This window comes from Panthera uncia, chromosome A2 (assembly GCF_023721935.1).
Source record: "Panthera uncia isolate 11264 chromosome A2, Puncia_PCG_1.0, whole genome shotgun sequence".
Taxonomy (NCBI): Eukaryota; Metazoa; Chordata; class Mammalia; order Carnivora; family Felidae; genus Panthera; species Panthera uncia.
In genome coordinates this window covers 62,159,514-62,183,802 of record NC_064816.1, presented here as the reverse complement: position 1 = coordinate 62,183,802, position 24,289 = coordinate 62,159,514, and the positions used below count along the sequence as shown (strand labels likewise).

At 50.2% G+C, this 24,289-nt stretch overlaps 1 protein-coding gene across 1 annotated transcript in view; it reads left to right on the top strand.

Annotated features, from left to right (window-relative positions):
* DDC (dopa decarboxylase) overlaps positions 1 to 23,656 on the top strand; it is a 65,085-nt gene extending 41,429 nt beyond the window's left edge. The window contains exons 9-14 of the mRNA XM_049641267.1: positions 5,325 to 5,401; positions 10,238 to 10,257; positions 14,124 to 14,222; positions 17,598 to 17,699; positions 20,786 to 21,000; positions 23,251 to 23,656. Of these exons, the coding sequence (XP_049497224.1) occupies positions 5,325 to 5,401; positions 10,238 to 10,257; positions 14,124 to 14,222; positions 17,598 to 17,699; positions 20,786 to 20,986 (499 nt within the window). The 3' untranslated portion in view covers positions 20,987 to 21,000; positions 23,251 to 23,656. The remainder of the gene's footprint in view (positions 1 to 5,324; positions 5,402 to 10,237; positions 10,258 to 14,123; positions 14,223 to 17,597; positions 17,700 to 20,785; positions 21,001 to 23,250) is intronic.
* The last annotated feature ends 633 nt before the right edge of the window (positions 23,657 to 24,289 follow it).

The window sequence follows — 24,289 nt, the reverse complement described above, 5'->3', positions numbered from 1 at the left end:
CCAAGGTGGGTGGTCCCTTCCCAAGGTGGGTGGTCCCTCTCCAAGGTGGGTGGTCCCTCTCCAAGGTGGGTGGTCCCTTCCCAAGGTGGGTGGTCCCTCTCCAAGGTGGGTGGTCCCTCTCCAATGTGGGTGGTCCCTCTCCAAGGTGAGTGGTCCCTCGTGCTCATGGGCAGTGTGGTGACGGGCATTGGGCAGACAGTGAAGGCTGAGAGCCTACTCAGAGCCTTCTGCTCACTGTCCTGAACATCCGTGGACTCAAATACCTATGTTTTGCTATTCTAAGAGGTTATTGCAATAAAATGAGGTGTCAACACAACAGAATACAGGTAGCAAGACGCTCGTTAAAAACCAGATTTCGGAAGGGGCAGGCATCTCTTTAGACCCCCTAAGAGCTGAAAGCAAACAAATCATCCTAAACTGGGAATTTTTTTATAGACGTATTTAAATTTTTTGCTCATACGACAAGTAAGATATAAATGGATTTTTTTTTTATTGCTCTCACTGGCTGTTTTGTACTTCTTAAAATCAGAAGAGTCTCTTTTTTGTTTAATGAAATTTTGCCAGTGGTTAGTCTGTAATTTAAAGTAAATACATTGGTTATTTTCTCTAAATATTGAAATGGACAAGATAATTGGAGTTTCTAAAACCTGCACGTCATTATAAGCACAGTGAATACATTTCATAATGATTTCATTATTCTGTTCATAAGTTTTTTTATTGTTCATTTGGTGTTTTGAATCTTTTATATGTAAATATAAGCCGTTCTGCTCAGACCTTACTATCTCTTTAGCATCAGATTTTTCTCCAAAGAAAGCCTCAGATTCACCCAGGACATGTTTTAGTCTACCTTTTTTTTTTTAATTTTTTTTTTTTAACATTTATTTTATTTTTGAGACAGAAAGAGACAGAGCATGAATGGGGGAGGGTCAGAGAGAGGGAGACACAGAATCTGAAACAGGCTCCAGGCTCTGAGCTGTCAGCACAGAGCCCGACGCGGGGCTTGAACTCACGAACTGCGAGATCGTGACCTGAGCCGAAGTCGGCCGCTTAACCGACTGAGCCACCCAGGCGCCCCTAGTCTACCTTTAAAAAGAGGCTTGATGTCTTTTTGCAAATAAAAATTAAGTTTTATCACAAATAGTTTCACAGCGTTTGCACGCTTCTGTTACACTGGGTTTCTTGGGAAGATGGTCAATCACTGTAGTTATATAACACTTGATTCTAGAACTTGCTTTATAAGTGCTAATGCACAGTTTTCTACGTATCTTTTTGGTTTCTTTGCACTTTGGCGCCGTGCCACATCTTGAAAGTTTTCTTGGTCACCGACTGGCACCAGGACGTACCATGAGCCCTCATTCCATGAGCCCTCATTCCGTGAGCCTTACGCGGTATTGTAGGCTTAGAAAAAGACAATGTAGACTCCCAAACAACACAGGAGTCCCCTTCCCCCATCCCCCAGGACCCTCCCTCAGGAATATGTCTGGTGGCAGGGGGACAGTTTCTGTCCCATGAGGCCCATTCAGCGGGAGGTGACACGGCCACCTTCACAGGCCGGTTCTGTGTGTGCCCGCGTGTGCGTGTGTGCGTGTGTGGGGGTGCAGGTGTGTGTGTGTGTGTGCTCGCACACATCTCTCTGTTTAAATAGCCTTCCTTTTTAAAAAAAAAAATTAAAAACATATTTTTAATGTATATTTATTTTTGAAAGAAAGAGAAAGAGAGGTGGGGGAGGGGCAGCGAGAGGGGGAGACACAGGATCGGAAGCAGGCTCTGGGCTCTGAGCTGTCAGCACAGAGCCCGACGCGGGACTCAAACTCAAGAACTTCTGAGATCGCCACCTGAGCCGAAGTCAGACACTCAACCGACTGAGCCACCCAGGTGCCCTTCAAAATTTTTTTTAAGTGTTTACTTATTTTGGAGAGAGAAAGCACAGAGGAGGGACAGAAAGAGAGGGAGACAGAGTTACCTAAAGCTAAAGTGGGCTTTGTGCTGACAGCAAGAGAGCCTGATACAGGGCTTGAACTCACAAACTGTGAGATCGTGACCTGAGCTGAAACCAAAAGTTGGACGCTTAACTGACTGAGCCACTTGGGCACCCCAAACTTCCTTTTTTTTTTCTTAAAGCAAGAAGCTCTTATTTATTTATTTTTATTTTATTTCATTTTAGAGAGAGGGAGAGAGCGCATGATCGGGGAGAGGGGCAGAGGGAGAGAGAATCCCGAGCAGGCTCCACACTCAGCACAGAGCCTGAGGCAGGGCTGGATCTCAAAACCCTGGGATCATGACCTGAGCCATAATCAAGAGTCGGACGCTCAACCGACTGAGACACCCAGCCCTAAATAGCCTTCCTTTTGCAACACTGTCAAATGTCATGCCCAACGTTGCCTACGAATGTCCGCATTCAATGGCCACATCAAGCATATGAATATGCTCCAGAATAAATAGAAAAATGCCCCAAATCTTACAGCTATTAAAGACAATTATATACAACTACTTTAATATAGCTATATTCGATATAGTTATTAAATTATTGTCAGAAGTTAAATTTTTCACACAACGGAAGCATCCAAATTCTCCTGAGAGCAAACTCTACCAAGCTGTGAAGGCATTTATCAGTCTGATCATAAATGCACCTCACAGAAAACAGTAAGGAGGACACACTCCCACTGTCATATCATAAGTTAGGCCATCTTGGATTCTAAAACCAGATGAGAGGCTGAGGGAACAAAAAAAGGTATGGAGAAAGAAAAGAAAAGAAAAGAAAAGAAAAGAAAAGAAAAGAAAAGAAAAGGAAAGAAAAGGAAAGAAAGAAAAACAAAGTTTGTTTCACTCACAAATTCCAATATGAAAATTTTGAAGTCAAATATTAGCATGTAGTGATGTTTCAGGAAAACGAGATAGTATATCATGACCAAATGTGTTTATTCCAGCTACTCTGGGGTGGTTCACAGCTATTAGAAGGTTTTGAAATGTCATGTGCCATGTAAAGAGTCAAGGAGGGAAGAGTCATCATTGTATTAGATGCAGAAAAAGCATCAGGTGAAATTCTACATCCCCGCGAAACAGAAGTTTTAAGTAAAATAGGAACAGAAGGGAACTTTCTCAATCTGATGAGAGATATCTACCAAAAATATTACAGGAAACCTATTCTTTTTTTTAACGTTTATTTATTTATTTTGAGAGACAGAGAGGCAGAAGAGAGAGAGAATCCCAAGCAGGTTCCACACTCAGAGCCCAATGTGGGGCTCGACCTCACAGACCGTGAGATCATGACTGGAGCCAAAATCAAGAGTCAGACGCTTAACCGACTGAGCCACCCAGGCGCCCCCTGATGTGATTTATTTTTGAGCAACTTATTAGAAACCATTTAGAAACGTGCACCATTTAGAAACGTGCAAAACAATACCATAGGTTATGAAGGAATTTGTGCAGAGAATTCTGTAGAACTCCCTGGGAGTGGCGGACCCACAGGCGGCCCCGTAGCCTCCTCCAAGGACGGCAAGGCGAGGGACCTACAGATTTAACAGTGCTCGGGTTTTGTGTCATACTCAGCGAGCTGTGGGTATTATTATTTACACTTTTTTGCATGGCTTTAACACCGCGCAAATGTTTTGATTAAAAACACACAGGCTCCGGGGTCATCGCTGGCCTCAGTGGGAAGGAGAATGTGATCTTCATTTACAAAGGACGGAGTTCTACCCCCTTCTCTCTCGCTGTCCCTCTTTAAGGCTACGCACAGAGTGTTCTCCGGTACAGAGAGACCAAAGGGAGCTGTGCCAGGGCTCCCTCGTATACTGCCCAGAATGTACTAGAATTCCTAGATGCCCATGCATAAGGTCAGGTGCAATCCATTTTCTTGCACAGGTCAAAGGCCAAGCCAGCCCCCGACAGCTTATTATTGCTTATTGACATAGTCTGCCTTCTAACTCTTTGAAGAAATAACACTTCCATTGCTTTTCCTAAGTACATCTGGGCTCTTGGTCCTTCCTCGTTGTGGCTGAGTCACATCCCGACGTGCTATTTCATGCTTTCTGGTTTTCTATCGCACGGACTCGTCCACACGGTATTTGCGTTCAAGCCCAAGCTACTGTCAGACGGACGTTTCTTCCCCGGTTTGCCCTAAGCATGGTCCATTTGCCATAAGATTGCTTTGAGACGGTGTCCATGCTGCCAGATGAGGCAGAGAGGCGATTATCGTCAGGCTCAGACCTCAAACCCCAGCCCAGAGGAGAGTGGTGACCTGGGTTATCCGGGACCATCATTTGTACCGAATCTGAGGGTGGTTCGCGGTAGGAACGCCTCACCTCTGGCCCCTGTTCATCCCGCACACGCTGGTGATGCCTGCCAGTGGCCCGATGCCAAGCCTGGACCGACAGAGGGGACAAATGTTCCCCTGTTGGGTTTTGCTTCCTGACGCCAGTTCACCAGCTCTCTGGACACCAACTGGGCATCCCGTAATGGGACTCCATTCTGACGCTAACCATCTGGAGTCCCCACAGACCCCACAGGTAGAGGGGCTCGGTCCCACAAGGTCCAAAGGTTCCCGCCCTTCTGTCCAGCTTGCTGTAAAGTTGGGGGTTCCCGCGAACCCCCCGCTCCTTCAGATTTGATAATTTGCTAACAGCTTCGAGCTCTCAGAAAGTTGCGCGACTTACATTTGCTGATCTGTCACAAAGGAAATGAGCGAGCAGCCAGAGGGAAGGGATGTGCAGGACAAGGTATGGGTGTGGGTAGAGGACACAGAGCCTCCCTGTCCTCCCCGGCTGTGGCTCCGTCCTGGCACGTTGATGTATCACCAACCCCGTCCTTCACCACGTAGGTATGGTTGATTGCGTCGTTGGTCATTGGTGGTTAACTCAGTCTCAAGTCCCTCCCTCTCCTGTGACCACCCCCACCCCAGAGACTGGGGGTAGGGCTCAGAGTTCCAGCCTCAAATCTCCTTGGTTTCCCTGGCAACCGGCCCCCAAGGGGCCCTGAAGCTCCCCAGGGGGCAGGGGGAGGACAGTCACCTGTCTTCTCCTTGGCTTACCAAAGCCATTCTTCACCCTCCAAGAGATTCCAAGGGTTTTAAGAGTTGTGTGCCAGGAACCAGGGATGGAAAGCAAAGATTTATTTTTTATGATGCCGCCCCCTCAGGTGCTGGGGTCCTGTGGGTGTCGGGCACCCAGGTGAGGGATGCGCTGGCAGAGCGGGGTCCCAGGGAAGCGTCCCAAAGCGGGTGTGCCTGTGCTGAGCCTGCTGGAAGAGGGACCAGGAGGGAGGGGCTGCGGGGGGGCTTGTCCCAGTGGCTTCCTCATTAAGCCCCACCCTGTGTTCTCTCAAACCAGGGTGAAAAAGAGGACAGACCTAATCGGAGCCTTTAAGCTGGACCCTGTCTACTTAAAGCACAGCCATCAGGACTCAGGTACTCTGCGGGGGGGTCCCTGCTTTCTCGGTGTTCTGGTTTTGTTTTCAGAGCGCCCTTTCTGCCAGGAGCCAGAGAGGAAGGTTCCAGTCCACAGAGACCAGACCATGGGAGCTGCCTCCCCAGGAGGGTGGTGAGGGGTGGGGAGGGCTGCCTCGGTGCCCCCCCCCCCCCGCTCCAGAACTGCTCAGTGCAGGAGCCGGGGAGGGCAACCACACGGCCAGGGGGCACAGCTTTCCATGTGGGGTGGACACCTCCTGGGTAGAATCCTTAGAAAGAATGATTGCCCTCGTGTCTGAGAACGTATGTCTGCTTATACCCATACCACCATGGGGAAGAGAGCTTAGGGGGACGGTGGGGGGAGGTGCTGGGGGTTCAGGGAGTGAAGGGAAAACCGGTTGACTCCCGGGCAGGGAACACACGGCCGTGTGCCTCTCATCCATTGGACTTTCAAACCTGCCCTCTGTACGGGACACGAGCCACCTCTGTGCCTATGGAGTCTGGCGGGGAAGCCTGGGCAGGTGGCTCTCCGAGGCCACAGTGGGGCTCAGACACAGATGCTGGAGGGATTCCTCCAGGGCCTCCTCGTGCAATAACCTGTCATGCAACACAATTCCTAGAAAACGCAAAACAGCCCCTTCATTTTCATTAGAGAGAGAGAGAGAGAGAGAGAGAGAGAATCCCAGGCAGGCTCTATGCTCAGAGCAGAGCCCAATGCAAGGCTCGATCCCACGGCCCTGGGATCACGACCTGAGCTGAAATCGAGAGTCGGACGCTCAACCGGCTGAGCCACCCAGGTGCCCCTCTCTGAGATTCTTGTCAAAGAAATAAGAGCTGCATATTGAGAAGAATGATCCCAGCAATACAAAAGTTGTTTGGTTTTTTAGTGCAGGGAATGAAAATTTTCCAAATGTAAATAATACTTATAGCTGGATGGTATAATGTCTTGTGAATTTTCCTAATTTCCTCTACATTTTTGCAGTTTAAAAAAAAATTTTTTTTTGAACATTTATTTATTCTTGAGAGACAAAGAGAGACAGAGCACGAGCCGGGGAGGGGCAGAGAGAGAGGGAGACACAGAATCGGAAGCAGGCCCCGGTCTCTGAGCTGTCAGCACAGAGCCCGACGCGGGGCTCGAACTTACAAACTCGAACTCGTGACCTGAGCTGAAGTCGGATGCTTAACCGACAAGATACGCAGGCGCCCCTACATTTCTGTAGTTTTAAAAACATACGTAGAACTATTACTTTTAAATGTCAGTGTTTTCAGGTCTAATACAGACACTCACCCCATTGCTATTTACAGTTTCTACATACCTGCTCCGTTTTGCTCAGGACCTAAAACGCCCTAAAATAAAAAAAATAAAGTCTAGTTTTTAAAGAATTGAATTGGCATGAAACAGTGTGAAATAATGAACCAACTGCCAAGCTCTTATATTTAAAAATATGTATTTCATGTTCGGATCATGAAAATCTTTGCAATCATGACAGTTAAAAAGCAAAATGTTGCCCTTAAACCATGAAGTGATCCTTGGAATGACTTTACGCCAAGGGTATCTGAGGAAAGCTTATTACTCTAGACATACAATAAATTATTTTCTTCCGCTTTTATAGAAAGGCTCTTTCCTATTGAAATATTGGCTATGGCTGTTAGAGATGAAAAATATTACTTATTTGGATTCTTTCCCTAAAAAAACAAACAAACAAACAAAACACCAAAAAAAACCCACAAAAACCTCTCTAAGTCAACAAAAACAGTGTCCCGTTTTGCATTTAGCAAGTAGAGCACCGAAAATCAGCTTTAAGCTCTTGTGGCCAGTGGATGTAAGGGCTTATTTAATCTGCGTGGGTTCAGCTCTAACGTTGCTAAGCCCTCTGCTCCTTGAAATGAAACCTTCTTTAGAGTTTTTTTTATGGTCCTTTCAGTTCAATAAAGAAATCTCCTCTTTATTTAACGATTAAAAAAACCACTCACGACTGCCCTGTGGCCCCCTGCTCAGCTCGCAGGACCACAGCGGCCCGCTGTCCCCCCTGGGGGTCATTAGGATGCCTCCCTCTCATCACTGGGTCCAGGACGAGAGGTCTTCCCGGGTCTCTGCACGGAGGCAGAGCCCTCCTGTCCCTTCACCCTTGTGGCTCCTTCAGGGCACGTGACTCTCGCCACGCAGCCACCTCGATCACTGGTTTGTGACTGTTGTCCCTCCGCCTCCCCTGGAACCTCAGATCCAAGTGTCCTGCTGTTGGAACACAGCTGGACCAAGGGGGGAGGTGGCCAGCAGCGACAGTGGGACAGCAATGTGGGAGTGGTTGCCTTTCTAGTACATCCCCACGTTTCATTCCCGTGTTTATGAGTTTGTCTCACTGGGCGCCTGCCAGCTATGGGTTGACACTGACTTTGAACTAGGACCAAACCATGTGGGATGGTTTATATACATAACAGACAATCCTGTCAAAATGCAGGTGATGGGGAAAAGTGGCCGCACCTGTTACACAGACTTTTCAGACAAACTCTTCCATTATAGAAACTGTACATTTGGAAACTAGAAGCATAAAGCGGGGGGGAGCCAGAAAGTCCCCATGACCCCACCCCCCCAGTGCAGATGCTGTTGTCATGTGGTGTTATTTCTTGCCAGTCTCATGTGTTGTTTTTATCGTGCCATTTGCAAATTTAGAGGTTGCTCACCCCCTGTGTATCCTCTGTAGCTGTAAAGACTGACCAGGCACATAAAACTTATTATTTGTTTTGGGAGGGTGCCTGGGTGAGTCAGTCGATTAAGCATCTGACTTCGGCTCAGGTCATGATCTCGCCGTCTGTGGGTTCAAGCCCCACGTCGGGCTCTGTGCTGCCAGCTCCGAGCCTGGAGCCCGCTTTGGATTCTGTCTCCCTCTCTCTCTGCCCCTCCCCCACTGGCACTGTCTCTCTCTCCCTCTCTCTCTCTCTCTCAAAAATAAACATTAAAAAAATTTTAAAGTTATTTGTTTTCTAAATATGTGTTTATTTTGGGGAGAGCACAATCAGGGGAGGCAGAAAGAGGGGGACAGAAGATCCCAAGCAGGCTCTGCGCTGACAGGCTGACCGCACAGAGCCCGACGTGGGCTCGAACTAACAAACCTCGAGATCATGACCTGAGCTGAAGGTGGATGTTCAACCGACTGAGCCCCCCAGGTGCCCCAAAGAGCTCAGTTTTTAACTGTATTTCACTGGAATGACATTTGAATGGCCACACATGGCTGGTGGCTATGGGGACGGCACCGTGACATAAACTAAAAGGGAAGGACATTCAACTCCATTCACGACGTCATCTGGTGTCATCTGGGTTCTTAACAGACTCTTACTGAGTGCTCCTCGTGCGCCACATATATTTTGGGTGCTGTTATGTTATGTCTGCTGGTGTCTATGCCTCCCTGTCAGGCCACTTCTGGTGACCCTGCTGTTGATGTTTGACAACCCCATTTCACATGGTGCAGACAGTGGTGGCTGGGAGTTGACCTGGGCTGTGTGACCTTGGGCTTTCATCACAGGGTCCCTCCTAAGATTAGGGGGTGGGACCTGGCACAGTGGCCCTGAATGTTCTCCCGTCTCTACCATGTTATGACCCTAAATAAGAAAACGCCTGGAGGGCTCGGTCGGGTAAGCATCTGACTTCAGCTCAGGTCATGATCTCACGGTTCGTGGGTTCGAGCCCCGCGTCGGGCTCTGTGCTGACAGCTCGGAGCCTGGAGCCTGCTTCGGATCCTGCGTCTCCCTCTCTTTCTGCCCCTCCCCTGCTCACACTCTGTCTTTCTCTCTCTCTCTCTCTCTCTCTCAAAACTAAATAAACATTTGAAAAAAAAAAAGAACAGAAAAGAAAACGCCTACTGTCTCTGGATGATAGTCAAAAAATCAATAATAAGTGTCGACTTTAGATTTCCTTGTAAGTATAGTGTAGACCCGTCTACACAGCGGGTGAAGAGCCATCTGTGACAGTGGGTGTGCATTGCATCAGACTCCGAGCCATCAGCACAGAGCCCGGCGCAGGGCTCGAACTCACGAACCGCGAGATTGTGACCTGAGCCGAAGTCGGATGCTTAACCGAGAGAGCCACCCAGGCGTCCCTTAACCATCCATTTTTTTGTAACCACTATGAAGCCATTTGAATCCAGGATAACGACATTGATCGAATGTACACTCAGGTATCTGCTCCATGCCAGATTCTGTACTAAGATCCGAGAATACAGACATGAACACTCATCAAAAGTTTGATTCCTTTTTTTTAAGTTTATTGATTTTGAGAGAGAGAGAGAGAGAGAGAGAGAGAGAGAGGATCCCAGGCCAAGCAGCTTCACACTGTCCTTGCAGAGCCCAGTGTGGGGGCTCGATCTCACAAACCATGAAATCATGACCTGAGCCAAGATCAAGAGTCAGACACTTAACCGACTGAGCCACCCAGGTGCCCTAAAAGTTAGATTCTTGTCTGATATCCTACTCACTCTGTATATCACAAATTCACCTTCCTGCGCATGAATGAGTGCACGAGGAAGGCTTCACGTGCTCCGAATGCCGATACCAGAAGATAGCTCGGGTTTTGTGCTTCTGTAACCATAGAAAGTGAAGCGAATGGGAATCCAGTTGTAATCTGGCATTTCCAATTTGTCCTGGGAACCCTGCTCTCTTGGAAAGCCCCTTGGATTTGGTACCTTGGGAAGTGCCCCCAAAACACCCAGCCTCCTGCCTTCTGCTGGTGCAGGAGGTGAGGGACGGGACACAGGAAGTTTACCTTGAAGGTGAGAAGGAATAGATGTGAAATCGACCAGTGTGTCTGATGGCTTCTCTTTTCTATTTCTTTCTCTTTTCCAGGGCTTATCACCGACTACCGGGTAAGTGGGAGATTTGACGCGCTGAGTCCAGGGCTCAGGTGATCGAAAGTGTGAACACAGAGAGGGGTCCTGTCATGGGCTGTAACTCCCGCTACCCTCCTGTTCCGCTCAGGCTCAGAGTCACCGTAGAGGACACCTTCTAGCTGGGTCCTAAGCCAGGCCACAGACAGCTGTGCTGAGCCCACCGACTCCGGGTCTCGGATCAGGAGGAAAGGATCTTGCCTGCGCCCCTCGGAAGGAGGCAGGAACTTCTGCCCCCAAAATCCTCTGTAAGAACAGGTGTTATCCTTAGACCACACGGCCCGTCCATTCCACACGGCTGCTGTGCGCCTGGGGCGCACACTCTCCCCTTAGGGCAGTGGGAGATCAGAGTCAGAGACCACAGCGGTGCTTGGATGGCCCTCTTTGTCAGCCAGGAGCTACGCACGGCTCTGGAAGCTTCTCAGAGATGAGTGAGGCCCCATGCCTCCCTCCCGGACCCCCAGGCTACCGAGGGAGACAGGGGCACAGATGACCACACATGCGGGGAAACCATTCTGCACACCGCTGTGAGCCGCCGTGCTGAGACAGATCTGGAACACGCTGCTCCTTGCTGCTGGCTGTTGCCGGCCCGAGGGAACATGTTCCAGCTGGTCAGCTAGGGCCCCGTTAGCTTCGCTTAGACTCTCCTTGTGCTGTTTATGAGAACCAAGTCCCAGGCATCATATGCCGGCAGCCTATGAACTGTAGGTCGTGTGTGGGCAGCTTCGGGTTGGTCCACCTGCTGTTTGGGAAGGACCTGGATCCAGGCGGGTGTGCGGCACTGTGGCAGCCCACCGTCGCAGCCGTCCCCCCTGGCTTGGGAGGTCATCTTGGATAACCGTGCTTTATGTCCTGCTGCGCGCGCCCGCGGAGAGAGCCAGGGGGCAGGCGCACAGTGTATTCTCTGCAGGCATCTCGTGGTCCGTGAATAAGCAGATGAAATTCGTGGAGGAGCAAATTAGGATGGGGAAATTATTCTGGAGCAGAGAGTCCTCTAAAAACTGATGCACATAAGTGAGTCCTTAGAAAAACAGTGCCACAAAGTAGGAGAGATCAAGTGGGGGCAGATGCAGGGCATTCCCACCAGGAAAGAATACGCAGGTCGGTGGGAGCCTCAGCAGGGGAGCCTGTGTCTGGGCCCTGGCTGTGCAAAGGGCCTGGGGCACCAGTCTTGCCCTATGAGTGTTGTTCCTTCCATCCACTCCTCACAAGTACGTGTCACCCGCCTCCCACCCTGACCCCCTTCCCTGTGCCACAGCCCTGGAGAGCCCCTGACCGTATTTTCTGGCAGTTTTACTGCTCTCTTAGCTAGAATGTAGGGATATCTTTCCTTTTCGATCCACATATAGGTACTTCTGGAGCTCTTTTATGGTTTCTTCCTTTAGAGTGAAGTCTGGGCAAATGCCCTGGGGTCCGGGCTGTTCTTGACGAGGGAGTGCTGGGCTCAGCAGATGAAAAAAATATATATATCACAGACATCATCATCATTTTGTTCAAAGATGATGGAAACTTCAACCTGAGGTGGTCACGGCCTCCAGGTTGCGGAGGAGGCCCCCCCCCCCCGGGAATTCTAGGCCCCTGACCAGGCCAGTCCGGGAAGTGTAGGGTGAAAGGCATGAGCAGCCCCTGGCAGGACGGTCAGCCCTCAAGGGATGGGGGCACAAGGGCAGACTCAGCACCAGGAGGAGGGAGTGGGAACACCTTGGCAAAGGGGGTTTTACATCATGTCTGCTTGTGAATGACCAAAGAGGGAACCGTAGCAGCATTTACCTACCATTTATTTACCTGGTCTTAGGCAAAGTGGGCATCATTATACCCATTTCACAGATGTGGAAACAAGAGGTTCGAGGTCAAAGAATTTGCTGAACCTAATTTAAAGAGAGCCAAGAACCTGGGTCAAAAGCCCACTTACTGAGCCTCACAGCCCCCATGCTATCTGAGTGAGGAAAATACATCTTCTGGTCCATTTCGGTGGCTTATCAAGAGTGGGACGACACACAGGACAGCCTGGAGATAAGGTTTTAAAATTTTCAGTTGTGGAGGGAAAAGTACCCAGAAATAGCTCCTTTGGTGTCCAAGAAACCTCGAGTACTGACTGACTTCCACATGCAGAATCATTTTAGGTGGCCCGTGTATGTGGATTTTCCTCCTGACTATTTAAGTACAGTGGTCAACAATATTCCATAAAGCCTTATGACACGTCCTGTCATCTCTGAACTTACAGGCTGGGTGCAAAGGGAATTTCTCTTCCAGGGGACGTCTACCCCGGTCCTGCCCCAGGCTCAGGACAGGTGGTGACAGCATTCTAGGGCAATGTTTGAATCAGCGCTCGATTAAACTGTGCGCATTTTTACTCCAGGACTGCAGAAATTAAGTTAGGTCCCAAGCCATTCCTCCCGGTGTAAAGATTAACTAAGCCATTCATGATTCATTAATGAGGCTATTCCTCTGAGTGTTAGACCTCAGTCCTGTCTTGATCTCCAGGATGTTCGCTGACGCGGTGGGGAATGATTTTGGAATGCAGCATCTGTGGTGAACAATGCCAAGAAAGCACTGCCCATCACCACCACAGTGGGGGTGGTAGGCTTTCTGACTTTCCAGAAAGGCCTGTGAGTGAGTTCGGTTTTCCCCCAACAACCTGCAGACGTGCTGTCCCTTAGGGCGGATCTGTGTCCGCGGGGGCCATCCGGGCTCTGGGGCGTCGCACGTGGCCTCCTAGCCTCTCCACGCCTGCTGTCCTCCCGTAAGATGAAGACACAAGCCCCGGCTTCACAGGCGTGAGGGTGATGGGGTGAAATGCTGTGTGAACCCGCTGGGCACAGTGCCTGGTGGACACAGGGTGACACCGGGTCCGGTGCCTCTGAGCGTCAGTAGCAGGCCCCTGTTTCTCTTTGCAACTTGAGGGGCTTCCGTGAAGCCCTTGCTGGGACCCCCTGGTGATGCATTTGCCCTTCAGAAGCGGCGTGGCCTGGGCATGCTCAGCACTAAGGTTCAAACCCGCCCGCCCGCTGCGCTACAGAGGGAGCAGGGCCCGGACAGCCCCACTGTGCCCATCACGGATGCGCTGGGGGAGGGTCCGGGCTGTGCCCCCTGCCCCGATACAGCCCTCCGCGAGCCCTGCCCTGCAGGGAAGGTCCAGGGAACAGAGAGGGAGCCTGAAATGCCCTCAGCATCTTCTCTGTAGGTGATAGAACCTGACCATTTGAAAAGTCACAATGAAGTGCCCGTTTTATGGTCCCAGAAGGCCCCCTTGCCCTCCCTCCTTTCTGGGTCCTTTCTTGCTGGCTTTCGTGCATTTGCAGCCATTGCGGGGGCCCCACAGCTGGTGGAGTGCCAGCCGGCTGACAGATTGAGGAAAAACTAGGGAAAGCTTATTGGAGGACCGGCATGTCGGGGTTGTATTTTCTAGTGACCGTCTTGTGGGTCATTCTGTGGCAGCGGGGGTGGGGGAGGAAGAGAACCCCTATTGTTCTAGAAAAGGGTGCCAGAACAGCACAGGGAACACGCTGAGCCGAAGGGGTGGGTTTCGGCCTCCTCCTGCCCGCAGTTGCAGACGCCCGTGCCCCCGCTGGCTGGTGAGCTCCATCCGTGCGCAACCTGCACACATATGCTCCGAGAACACAGTGCCTTCCCAGGAAGCAGCCTGGTCGGTCCTCGTCTGTCTCGGGGCTCTGCAAAGAGAGCCTCCAGCCGTGGGCTTTGCTCAGCCCGCATGGTGGCCGGACGGGGAGGGGAGGCCTCCAGGGAATCAGCTGTCTCCAAGAGAAACAGGTGCCCCAGGAGCCAGAGGAAAACCAGCTCGAGGTACCTTCCTCCCTGACGCAGCGTTTTCTGTTCTGTTTCAGCACTGGCAGTTGCCGCTGGGCCGAAGGTTTCGCTCTCTGAAGATGTGGTTTGTTTTTAGGATGTACGGCGTCAAGGGACTGCAGGCTTACATCCGCAAGGTGACCGTGCTTTCAGTACCTACCTGGGGAACGTTAGGCAGGCCTTGGACACTAGAAATGGAGGAAGACGGCTTAATAAGCAAATACATGATAAAGGTTAGTTTGCGTTACTGAGGGTTGGCCATTCACAAGATGGTCAGTGCATGATTATGGGCCTTCTGGACGCTTCCATGAAGACCACAGGCCGTCAGGTCCAGGGGACTGCAAAGTGAGTACACCACACAGCCGGGACTGTGGCCACACCTCACCTGCAGCAGGTGCAATGACAGCAGGGCAGTCATGAGAACACAGTTCGTTTCCCTCCGAACACTGCCAGCACGGCAGCACCTTGGAGCTTCTGGAAACAGACAGTCTCCAGCGTAGGGTTTCTCAGTGTGTCCCCAACCAGCAGCACATGCATGGCCTTGTACTCTCGGGTGGGTCCCAGCAACCTCTGTTGCTATAAGTGAACCAGGCCACCGTGATGAGCTCTACAATGTGAGAACAACTGGTCTACTTCAAGCCCCATCACCCTGCCATTTTTTTTTTAAAGCAGTTGAAGAAACTGAGGCCAGAGTATGTGCTGGGACTCCCCCAAGGCCCACCCACTTAGCTGGCTGCAGAGAGCTGCCGATTCCCAGCTGGTCCCTCCCATGCTGGCGTCCTTCCTCAGCCAAGATGGCGCCATCTCGCTGGACAGAGGGCCTCGGGCTTCATGGAAGCAGGGATGCCTGTGGTCTCTGACTAGTGACCGTGACAGTTTGGGTCCTGGTACCTCAGCTTAGTCTGTTGTGCAGCTGTGGGCAGCACACAGTGACTCCAGGCTCTTCCTGTGTGCGGGGCACATGGCCTGTGGAATGCCACACGGTGCCATCTGTCTACCTTATGAGGCCCGTGGGGGCCCGTGGGAGCTGGTAGTCACCAGGAGGATCTGTGGGGTAGGGAACTAGGAAAGGAGTGTTTGCGTGTGAGTTTATGGGTGCAAGATCCCCCTCCCCATGTGAGAACATGCTCTCAAATATAAGGATTCAACTTCTTTGACAAAAATCAAGTGGTCTTTGTCACCATAGCTTAAGGCTCTGGGGCCCCTGGGTGTGATTAAGCTGCTTCCTGTAAAAACACTCCATGCCTCTTATATTTGTAGGTCCGTTTCTGGGTTCTCTGTTCTGTTCCACTGATCTGTGTGTCTGTTTTGTACCAATACCATACTGTCTTGATGATTACAGTTTTGTAATACAAGCTAAAGTCTGGGATTGTGATGCCTCCCGCTTTGGTTTTCTTTTCCAACATTGCTTTGGTCATTCGGGGACTTTTCTGGTTCCATACAAACCTTAGGATTGTTTGTTCTAGCTCTGTGAAGAATGCTGATGCTATTTAGATTGGGATTGCATCGAATACGTAGAGTGCTTTGGGTAGTATCGGCATTTTAACAATATTTCTTCTTCCAATCCATGAGCATGGAATGTTTTCCCAATTTCTTTGTGTCTTCTTCAATGTCCTTCATCAGCTTTCTATAGTTTTCAGAGTACAGGTCTTTTACATCTTTGGCTGGGAATTTCCTAGATTATTTTATGGTTTTTGATGCAATTGTACCTGGGATCGATTCTCCGATGTCTCTTTCTGTTGCTTCATTATTGGCGTATAGCAATGCAACCGATTTCTCTATGTTGATTTCATATCCTGTGACTTTGCTGATTTCATCTATCAGTTCTAGCAGCTTTTTGGTGGAGTCTTTAGGATTTTCCATGTAGCGTATCATGTCATCTGCGAAGAGTGAAAGTTTGACTCCTTCTTTGCCAATGTGGATGCCTTTCATTTCATTTTGTTGTCTGACTGCCGACGCTTGGACTTCAAACACTGTGTTAAACAACAGCGGTGAGAGTGGACATCCCTGTCGTGCTCCTGATCTCAGGGGGAAAGCTCTCAGTTTTTTCCCATTGAGGATATTAGTTATGGGTCTTTCATACATGATTTTTATGATGTCAGGGTATGTTGCTTCTATCTCGACTTTCTTGAGGGAGGGTTTTCATTAGGAAATGAGGCTGTATTTTGTCAAAAGCCTTTTCTGCATCTATTCACAGGATCCTATGGTTCTTATCCTTTCTTCTATTCATGTGATGGACACACTGATTGATTAGTGAATATTGAGCCAGGCTTGCAGCCCAGAAATGAATCTCCAACTAAGGGTTGATCGGGGCGGGGAAAATGGATGATGGACATTAAGAAGGGCCCCTGTAGGCATGAGCATTGGGTGTAATGTCTAAGTGATGAATTACTGGGTTCTACTCCTGAAGCCAAGACTACACTGTATGTTAACTAACTTGAGAATAGAAAGAAAGGAAGAAAGAAAGAAGACAAAAACACAACAACAACAACAACAACAACAACAAAAAACAACAAAAAACACTCCATGCCTCACCCTGAGAGGGCTCCCATCCAGCCTGACAGGAAGGGACCGGGATGGTCAAAGCTTGTCCCCAGGCAGGTGGACCATGGAGGGAAACAGCACCTGCCAGCATGAAGTCTTTGGTGCCCTCTAGTGGCACCATATTTATTACGGGACGTGGAGCTGCACAGTCCAATGAGACTTCCTTCCCAACAACACTCCCCAGCGGGGCTTCTGCTCAGAGATCCCCCCCCGCCCCCCGCCCCCAACCCCGGCCCCTAGCACCTACTTGAGAGCACCGAGCACCTAGCACTGAGCACCGAGCCGAGCGCCTGGGTGTGGAATGAGCGACACGCACGCAGACCGTGGCGAGCTTGTTCTCCGTTCACATACTATACGAATCCCCTTTTGCGCTCCACGAACCCCTACAAGTCAAATAAGGTGGTGAATGCAGCGAGAGGGAGGCATTTATCGAACGTGACGGGGACTGTCATTCTCTTCTCTTGGTGGCAAGCGCTGTTGGATAACAGCACCGCAGAACCGAAGCTTCGGTGACGGGCAGCTATGTACGTCACCGTCACACCCTCGGTTTCCTTATCTGTAAAGCGGGCATAACCGTGGCAGTGCCTACCCCATGGGCTGCATGGGGACAGTAGGATGGCGGGGACCTTGGGGCTCAGCACAGGGCATCTCAGTAGTGGCTAGCTACCCTGCCTTTACCAGGATGTTTAAATAAGATTTGAGATTATAAATGATTGTTTTGGTGAGATTAAAACAGTCCCCTGAACAAAAGACAATGGCAGTGTCTTTCTGAAGACACTCGTCCTTCCCTCCTGGTAAACGGGATTTTTTTCCTAACTGGCTGATGTGGAGGAACGTACGTGCTCGAAGAAAACGGTTGAGAGCATGTGAATGAATTATGCATGGGCCGTCTAATGAGGTTTTCTAGGTGGTTAAGTCCTGAGCTGAGTGGTGTCGGGAAACTCAGACAGATGCCCTTCCCTTTCCAGCACGTCCAGCTGGCCCACGAGTTTGAACATCTGCTGCACCAGGACCCTCGCTTTGAAATCTGTGCAGAGGTCACTCTGGGGCTGGTCTGTTTTCGGCTCAAGGTACGTTTGTCTCCTTTAGTCTCCTTCATGGTCCGTGATGGTGACTGGCGAGAGAGTATCGTTCATTGCCTCCGAGCACAAGACCGGCAGTTGAGCTCCCCAGAAACCACGGAACTCAGCACGCATTTTCCAGTCTTTGCTGTTTGCCCCTCCAGGCCCTGCCCCAGCCTGACTGCCCGCTGGGCCCCGAGCACTCTTCTCCAGGAGCCGTCTTCTGCCGTTCCTCGAGCAGACTGAGGCTTCTCGCTTGTGTAGACCCTTGGCCCTGGAGTGCCCTCCCCTTTCTCCACGCATGTATCTCTGCCACCGGGGAATGCTCTGGGCGCTGGCCCGTGTACACGCTCACTGATGCGAGTGTTGTCCCCCGACTGGCTCTGGCCGCAGCCCAGACCTGCAGACTCTGCACCTTAACCAGCCCCTGCGGGCTGCTGGGTGCACACAGGGGTATAAGTTCTGGGCGCTCTGCCGCCTGACGATGAGTGCGTTCACCGTGGGACGGGGAGCTTCCCCGGAGCGCGGCGGGCACCAGCCATCGAGGCTGGGAATCGTGACCACATTTCTCAAAAGGCCCGGAAAGGTGCAGGACGGGCAGGCACCTTATTAGTCTAGCTCGTGACCGAGGCTGGATGGGGGCCTCACACTGACCGCTCTCAAGCTGGCCATGCATTCCAGAACCTACTTTTCCCACAGGCCTCCTTGTTCACAACCACGGAGGCCATCGGGAGAAGCAGGGGTGGGCCTGGCTGCACCGTCCACGTGCTGTAATCACCAGGTGGCCCTCCGCTCACCATATCCTCCTGTCACTGCTTCTCAGAGCTTCTGGGTGGCTATGAGAACCAGACAGAGAGAAAGCCTAGACTCTACACAGTTAGTGGGGTGCTGGGGTTCTGGTGCAGGGCTTGGCGACGGGGCCATGCACTCTGTGCAGAGTGCAAAGTGGGGAGACCCTACGGGGCACCTGGGAGGTTCAGTTGGTTGAGCGTCCGACTTTGGCTCAGGTCACGATCTCGCGGTTAGTGAGTTCAAGCCCCGCGTCGGGGCTCGCTGCTGTCAGCACAGAGCCTGCTTCAGATCCTCTGTCCCTCACTCTCTGCCCCTCCCCCACTGGCGCTCTCCCAAAAATAAATAACTTTTTTTTAATTAAGAAAATAAAAACAAAGTGGAGACACCCTAGAGAAAGTGTGCAGAGGGCAGAGGGGCACACACATGCCGGGTGGACACGGGGGAAATCTCAGAGCACGGGTGTTCCAGCCGCAGGGTCCCCAGAGTGGCCTCGGGTCGTGGTTCCAGAGGCACTGGTGTTGACAGTGTGTTTTGCTGTGTTCACCACGGACAGACGTTTTGTTCTGTTTTGACTGCCGGAGTTCTGGCAGGACTTTCGCTTAACTTTCATGGTTTTATTGAGATGCAACCCACACACCACACACTTTGTCCGTTTAAAGCACAGTGAGGGAGTTAGGGGCCCAGCGCCCACAAAGTGGAAAATCCACTTCTGAATTCCCCCAAACTTAACTGCTAACAGCCTACTGTTGCCCAGAAGCCTTATTGATAACACAGTCGATTATCACACATTCTGTATGTTCTGTGTATTACACACTGTGCTTACAAGAAAGTAAGCTAGAGGACAGAAAATGTTACTTTTATCTTTAAAAAACTTTTTTTAGAGAGAGGGCCAGTCGGGCAGATGCAGAGTGGGAGGGAGAGAGAATTCCAAGCAGGCTCCAAGCTGTCAGCATAGAGACTGATGTGGGGCTCGATCCCACCAACCTTGAGATGTGACTTGAGCTGAAATCAAGAGTAGGATGCTTGGGGAGGCTGGGTGGCTCAGTCGGTTAAGTGTCCAACTTGGGCTCAGGTCATGATCTCACAGTTCACGAGTTCGAGCCCCGCATCGGGCTCTGTACTGACAGCTCAGAGCCTGGAACCTGCTTCAGATTCTGTGTCTCCCTCTCTCTCTCTGCCCCTCCCCCGGTCATACTCTGCCTCTTTCTCAAAAATAAATAAAACATTAAGAAAATAAAAAAAAATAAAAAAAAAAAGAGAGAGTAGGACGCTTAATGGCCTGAGCCACCCAGGCAGCCCAGACAATGCTATTAACAAAATCATAAGGAAGAGAAAATACATTCCTAGGTACGTGCTGGGTTCATAGAAAAAGTTCCACCCATAAGCGGACCCGCACAGCTCAAACTGGAGCGGTGGGAGGGTCGGCTGCACACATGATGAGGATTTCAGCAGAAACCAGGGTCACAGCCACTGCCAGGATCTCAGATCCTCGTCCTCCCGAGCGGTGTCCCCAACGCCATCCTTCAGTGCCACCCATCTGCTTTCGGGCTCTACGGCTGGTCCAACACGCGCATTCCCACAAGTGGAATTGCCAGCTGGGGGCATCTCAGCCTTACCCAGGTCCCCCACAGGCGCACCTGCGGTGGCCCCGCCCCTTGCGCACGCGCAGCACAGGGAACACCCCCTCCCTGTTCCGGAAGCCCAGGGCGCTTTGCAGCCCGTAGAAGTTTCTTCCTGAGCACACTTGCTTGCTGTCTCCATTCCAGGGATCCTGGTTCTTCTCCGGGAAGCATCTTGTTCGGGCTCGTGGTTCATTTCTGTATCTCCATGCCTACCACCTGGTCCTTCCTTTCTTCTCTCTGTCCCGTTCTTCTCCGGTCTGGATTTCGTGTTCTCTTCATCATTGACGGCTTCAGCGCACATAGTATGACTTTCTTTAATGCCCAGCACATAAACTGTAGCTACTGCATCCTTGGTTTTCCGTCCTTCACCCCAGTTCATCTCAACCACTCCTGCTCATTCGGTGTCCTCACTCAGCCCGTTTTTCTTTTTATTCTCTTTCTTCCTCTCTGTCCTCCCTTCTCCCTCCCCACCACCCTCCTTCTCCTCCTCACTCCCCCTCTTCCTCCTCCCCTCCCCCTCCCCTTGATGGCCCTCCCCCTCTTCCTCCTTTTCTCCTCCCTCTCCCTACTCCTGTAAAGTGGCACAGAGCAGTGTCGCCTAATGCTGGCCTTATGCGGTGCTCAGCTGAAGCCCGAGTCCTCGGGGACCTTAGCACGCCCCCCCCCCCTCCGTCTCTGCAGGGTTCCAACAAGCTGAATGAAGCTCTTCTGGAAAGAATAAACGGCACCAAAAAAATCCACTTGGTTCCATGTCACCTGAGGGACAAGTTCGTGCTTCGTTTTGCCATCTGCTCCCGCACCGTGGAATCTGCACACGTGCGGCTGGCCTGGGAGCACATCAGCCAGCTGGCCAGCGACCTGCTGGGTGCAGAGAAGGAATAGAAGCCTGGCCCCAGGTAAGCTGCCCTCCCGGCCCCGCCGCGCAGCACTGCTGGGCCCGGATTTCCTCCAAGGCGAGAAGGGGCAGGACCCTTGCGCTTCGAGGATTCCTTAGGGACCTTGACCCGTTCTTCCGACTTTGCATTCTTTTACATGTGAAGATCAGTCCCGCACCTCTGTTGTTTGCCCTCGGAGTTCACGACGCAGCTTACTAGCATAACAAGATTCTATATTAAACTGGCAGACTGCGGATAAAGATGAAAGAGAACATTACAAAGGGAATTTGACACGACTGAGGATTTATGTTTCTCTCTCTCTCTTTGTCCTTGTTGCCCCATTACCCATATATCACAACCCACGGGGGATGTGATACAGTTTTACCTTGTTCGCTTTTTTTTTAATGTTTGTTTTTTATTTTTAAGAGCGAGAGCATGAGCGGGAGAGGGACAGAGAGAGAGGGAGACAGAGAATCCAAAGCAACTCCAGGCTCGGAGCTGTCAGCACAGAGCCCAATGCGGGGCTCAAACACACGAACCGTGAGAGCATGACCTGAGCCAAAGTTGGACGCTTAACCGACAGAGCCACCCGGGCACCCCTTACCTTGTTGGCTCTTAATCTTAACTGGGAATACCTGAACAAATGCTCAAGAAATTGCATGTTAAAAATTGTATTTCATTTATGCGAGAGGTGGATCTGTCGTTCCTGCCCATGAGATAGGTCAGAGAGGCACCTTTCTTGGCCAAATCCTGTCCAGAAAGACGAGATCCTTTTCCTGGTACAACAAGGATCTTTCTTAAAGAGGCCATCCTGTCCAGAGCTTGAGCATTTCTGGAAGGTGCTGGGGAGAGACCAGAGTTTCACATATTTCCAATCTGCTTAGATAAGGATGTGCATCCAGGTGCCTGGGTGGCTCAGTCAGTTATGCATCTGATTGTTGATTTCGGCTCAGGTCATGATCTCACCATTTGTGAGTTCGAGCCCTGAGTCGGGCTGGGCACTGACAGTGCAGAGCCTGCTTGGGAGTCTCTCTCTTTCCCTCTCTGTCGCCCCACCTCAAAAATAAATAAACTCTAAAAAAAAAAAAAGTGCATGAAGTTGGGGGGGAGGCGGAGGGGGCATAACTGCTGTTACACAAAAGGAAACCATATCAGGCAAACACTCCTGATTAACCTTTCCACAGCCCTGTGTTTGCACAAATCTCATCAGGATGTAGCATAGCAGGATTCTGTTCCCATGTGCCCACAACAACACAGAGAGAGGCTGTCGCCCTAAAAAATTAGCAGAAGCAAAGTCGCATTTCTGACAGAAGTCACAATTACTGTGAAGTCATATGTGTTATCAATCCAAAAGGTACAAATGAGATTAATTTTTTTTTTTTTTAATTTTTTTTTTTAACGTTTATTTATTTTTGAGACAGAGAGAGACAGAGCATGAATGGGGGAGGGGCAGAGAGAGAGGGAGACACAGAATCGGAAGCAGGCTCCAGGCTCTGAGCCGTCAGCCCAGAGCCTGACGCGGGGCTCGAACTCACGGACTCACAGACCGTGAGATCGTGACCTGAGCTGAAGTCGGACGCTTAACCGACTGAGCCACCCAGGCGCCCCTAATTTTTTTTTTAATATAGGACACAATAGGGGCACCCGAGTGGCTCAGTCGGTTAAGTGTCTGACTTTGGCTCAGGTTGTCATATCACAGTTGGTGAGTTCGAGCCCCACGTTGGGCTCTGTGCTGACAGCTCAGAGCCTGGAGCCTGCTTCGGATTCTGTGTCTCCCTGTCTCTCTGCCCCTCCCCGGCTGGTGCTCTTTCTCTCTTTCAAAAATAAACATTAAAAAAAAAAAAAATATATATATATATATAGGACACAATAGTGACTCATAACACATGGAATTTTGGGGGCCAGGTTAATTAGAGCCATGAAAGTCTGAATGCATGGGCTTCACTTGGGCGCCCTTGAGATAATCACATCAAATCCACATGGCCACAATTCTAGGGAAAGAAGGAACTACTCCTATTTCACAGAGGGTGGTAGGAAACTGGGCACAGATTCTGGCTGGCATTGATCAAATGTGCTGGAGAGAAGCCAGATCGGTCATTCAGTCTCATTTCTGACAAGTCGTATTCATCTATATTACATGGTTCCCTCCAGCTCCCTGGAGAAATGGCATCTTCTTTCTGTGTGTTCTAGAGAAACATACGAGATATGGATTCTTCCATTTTTTTTTTGAATGTAGCCTTATGTTCATGTTATTTTTTTTTTCCCCTGTAGCGATCAAAAGTTGAAAAGAAATATATCTGAACACCGTGGAAGAGAATAGAAGCATGCTAGCTCCGTGGACCCACACCCACATGTGGCCTCATGTTTCCTTCTCTGAAGTTCTCCAGAGCCCTGTGTTTCTGTCTGCTCACCATCTAATCAAGGAAGAAATATTATTTGCTATGTGAAAAGTTAATCCAGTGGATGTAGCTTTTGTTCATTATTTGGCTGTGACTTTTCTTGATTCAAAAATCATAGGTTTTCATGCTCTTGAAAATGTCAGTGGTAGGAGAAGCTTACTGAAATATTTTCCAGGGCATTCTAGGATCGTGGGACTTGAGATTATACCTTTAAATTGTGGCCTTTAAATTGTTCCGTCCCGTGGCTCAATGCTTAATAAACAATTTCAAGTGCGGTGGCCATTGTGTCTCATAAGCATTCTTTTTGATTGCACGTTGTACCCAATTCTTCTTGTGATATGGAATTAACCTTTCCAAACAGCCAAAGATGTGGTGTCCCTGGATATTTTTAAATGGCGCTCATTGCCATTCATTCAACGAATGTTCATGGAGTGCCTAGTAGATGTCAGGCACTAGATGCATTAACAACACACAAGCTTTACTCGGAGAGGACTCCAATTCTTGAAGAAATAAATTCCACAGACCAAATGCTACTGGCATGATGGGAAAGACTAACCTCCAGGGTTTCAGATTCCTCATCTGATCAGTCCCTCTGCCCTGTGGGATCGTGACTGATAAACACAGTGCTCGGGTGCCTGGGTGGCTCAGTTAAGTGTCCGACTTCGGCTCAGGTCATGATCTCCCAGTTTGTGGGTTCAAGCCCCACATCGGGCTCCGTGCTGACGGCTCAGAGCCTAGAGCCTGCTTTGGATTCTGTGTCTCCCTCTCTCTGCCCCTCCCCTGCTTGTGCTCTGTGTCTGTCAAAGATAAGTAAATGTAAAACAAAAACATAAATAACCAGAATGCTCTTACGAACCTAAATACCAACAACATGCCGTATTTCCTCAAATAGCCTATCTTTGTCTGAAACC